The sequence below is a fragment of the Trichechus manatus genome, unplaced genomic scaffold (assembly GCF_000243295.1).
Source record: "Trichechus manatus latirostris isolate Lorelei unplaced genomic scaffold, TriManLat1.0 scaffold00042, whole genome shotgun sequence".
Taxonomy (NCBI): Eukaryota; Metazoa; Chordata; class Mammalia; order Sirenia; family Trichechidae; genus Trichechus; species Trichechus manatus.
This window is the reverse complement of record NW_004443978.1, coordinates 8099980-8102954: the sequence shown is the minus strand read 5'-3', so window position 1 is coordinate 8102954 and position 2975 is coordinate 8099980. Positions and strand designations below refer to the sequence as shown.

The 2975-nt window shown below is 41.5% G+C and overlaps 1 protein-coding gene across 1 annotated transcript in view; it reads left to right on the top strand.

The window, feature by feature from the left end:
* Nucleotides 1-1804: 1804 nt before the first annotated feature.
* Nucleotides 1805-2975, top strand: part of RIN2 (Ras and Rab interactor 2) — a 124306-nt gene continuing 123135 nt past the window's right edge. The window contains exon 1 of the mRNA XM_004376429.3: nt 1805-1885. Coding sequence (XP_004376486.2) covers nt 1805-1885 — 81 coding nt within the window. The remainder of the gene's footprint in view (nt 1886-2975) is intronic.

Below are 2975 nucleotides of genomic sequence, written 5' to 3'. Positions count from 1 at the left end.
ATCAGTAAAGTTTCATGAAGATAGAAATCTCTTTGAACTATCACATCTCTAATGTAAAGTTTACAAGGAATAGAATTTACCCCTAAAAACTATTTCCCATAAAATTAAAATTAAATGGATATCTGTATGGAAAAATGAAGAATCCCAACTCCCAACCCCTACCTCACATTATAGACAAAATTAACTTGAGATGGATCATAAATCTATGGATAAAACCTAAAACTATAAAGCTGTTAGAATAAAACATAGAAACACATTTAATAGCTTTAAGTTCTCATATTAAAAAAGAAGAAAGGTACAGAATTAAAATAGAATTGAAAAAGTTTTAAACTGTTTAAGTGCACTGATAAAAAATGGATCAAGGAACAGAGATGGCTTAAGAGTTTGCTTCAGAAAATATTTTCAACATGAAAATCATCAGTATTGGTATAATTCCAGTGAATATATGTGTTTATTAAACATGGAGTTAAGACTGCCTTGAGGTCACAAAAATCAGATTAAAATAACAGGATAAAAAACATCTTTACAACAGTCTACAACTCTATTCCATGATCAGAAAAGCTGAACTGATTGCATTTCATTCAAATTGGAAGCTTAATTTTTTTTTAAAAAGAGAGAGAGAGAAACCCAGCAAAGCCTCCACCCACCTATGAAATGGTGATAGAAGAGGTAGAAACAGGCCTTCTGTCTGTCCTCTCCATGCCAAACAGAAGCATTGTTATGGACTGAATTGTGTCATCCAAAAGTGTGTGTTAGCTTGATTAGACCATGATTCCCAGTATTATGTGATTGTTCACCATTTTGTCATCTGATAGGATTTTCCTATGTGTTGTAAATCCTACCTCTGTGATGTTAATGAGGTGGGATTAGCGGCAGTTATGTTAATGAGGGAGGACTCAATCTGCAAGATTAGGTTGTGTCTTAAATCAATCTCTTTTGAGATATAAAAGAGAGAAGCGACAGAGACACAGGAGGACCTTATACCACGAAGAAAGTAGAACCAGTAACAAAGCGGGTCCTTTGGACCCAGGGTTCCTGCACAGAGAAACTCCTAGAACAACAGAAGATTGATGACAAGAAACGTTCTCCAGAACCAACAAAGAGAGGAAGACTTCCCCTGTTGCTGCTGCCCTGAATTTGGACTCGTAGCCTACTAGACTTGAGAGAGGAAATTTCTGTTGGTTAAAGCTATCCACTTGTGGTATTTCTGTTACAGCAGCACTAGATAACTAAGACAAGCATCTTCCCTCAAGTGATCTGAAGGCTGGTAACTCTGTCTACTGTATTCACCCAAGAAGTTCTCACCAAAGGTGACATCTGTGAGTTCAGTTCTGGTTTGATAGGGCTTTTACTTTTTGAATGTATGCTTTACTTCATTCTAAGATCTTTAAATTAAACATCCAATAAGATGATAATAAACATCTTAGAGTTCTACCTGCTTGTGAGAACCCATGGTGGTCCTTCTGAAGCTATTCTGGTCAAAGGTGATTTAATAGAAAGGAATAGAAACTCACCCAAGCTGCTCAAAAACAGGGAATGCTTGTTGTCAGGATCCAGGATGCACTGACCCTTTGGTTCTGCCAGGTCTGGTGGGAACTGAGAGGCCAGTGGCCTGAGGTCAAGTTTCTCTCAGCTCTCTTTGTCTCTCTCACTCTCTCTCTCCTGTCATCCCATGACCTCAGCGTATCTGCTCCCTGAGCTAACATATGGCTCCAAATCCAGCTCTTAGCATAAGCAACTACTCTGTGACTCTCAACTCAAATTCTTGAACACAAGATTCGGTTTCATAGAGAACAGTCAATGAATGACTGGCTTTGGGTCAGGTGTCCATCCCTGGCCTGAGCAGCTGAGAGGATGGGGCAGGCAGAGTTACCTCGCATCTCAGGTAAAGGATAGACAGGATCAGGGCAGGTGCTCTACAAGGGGTTGCAGCTGGGCCAGGCAGGACATGAGTGAGGAAGATGGGGAACTGGAGAGCTTATGTCCTGTGTAAAGAGAACACTTAGTCAGCTGATTGTGGCCATGCAGGAAGGAGAGCTCAGTGTGACCGGAGAAGATGGACATCTAAACTTTATGCAAAATTCCCTGAATACTTAAGGTTGCCAATTGTGGCAGACATTATCAAGCCCTTCCCATATCCCCTGGGTACTTACTATTTCCATGCAGGCTGGCTGATTTCCAACTGCCAACTTTGAGGTCTCTCTTTGGCCATCAGAGCTCACTCTGCCCACACAAGGGGCTGTTGGAAGCAGGTGAACTGAGGCCCCCTGGGGCAGCTCTCGACAATGACTGGTGGACAGATACCTTGATTCCCACCTCCTTCAGTGGAGACAACTCTGAGGCATCTCTACACAGGCTCCCCAAGTTCCCCGAAAGGGATTGAAGCCCAGTTACCCACGGTGGTACCTTAGATGTTAATGCACCTGTATTGGTTGCCCTCCCTTCCCTGTCCCACTCCCCACTCTCCTACCAGTGTTTCCTGAAATCACCTCTAATAGACTATCCAAACTCTGGTGGATCTGATCTGCCGACCTTTTGGTTAGCAGCCGAATGCTTAATCACTGCGCAACCAGGGCTTACAAATCCTTGTCTCAGGGTCTCCACTGGGATTAGCTCTTTAGTGACCAGTCCTGTATGCAGCAGAAATGACACAGTTGCACCCCTGAACTCGTTGCTTAGAAACAATATATATTTTATTTTCCTGTGTTACTCTCAGTAAAACTGAGACACTGAGCATTATCCCTAATTGTACATAAAAGCACAGTTGTTGAGTGAGGGGATGAAAAGGCAGCTCTTCCCTTCTGATTTCTAACTTCTCGTAAGTTAGTTTTCCTTTTCAATTAAAAACTTCTGTGATCTTAAACCTGTGCAAAAAAAAAAAAAAAAAACTAGTGACGTACAGTGAGCGCTACAGATACTAAAAAAAACTAGTGACGTACAGTGAGCGCTACAGATACTAAAAAAAACTAGTGACG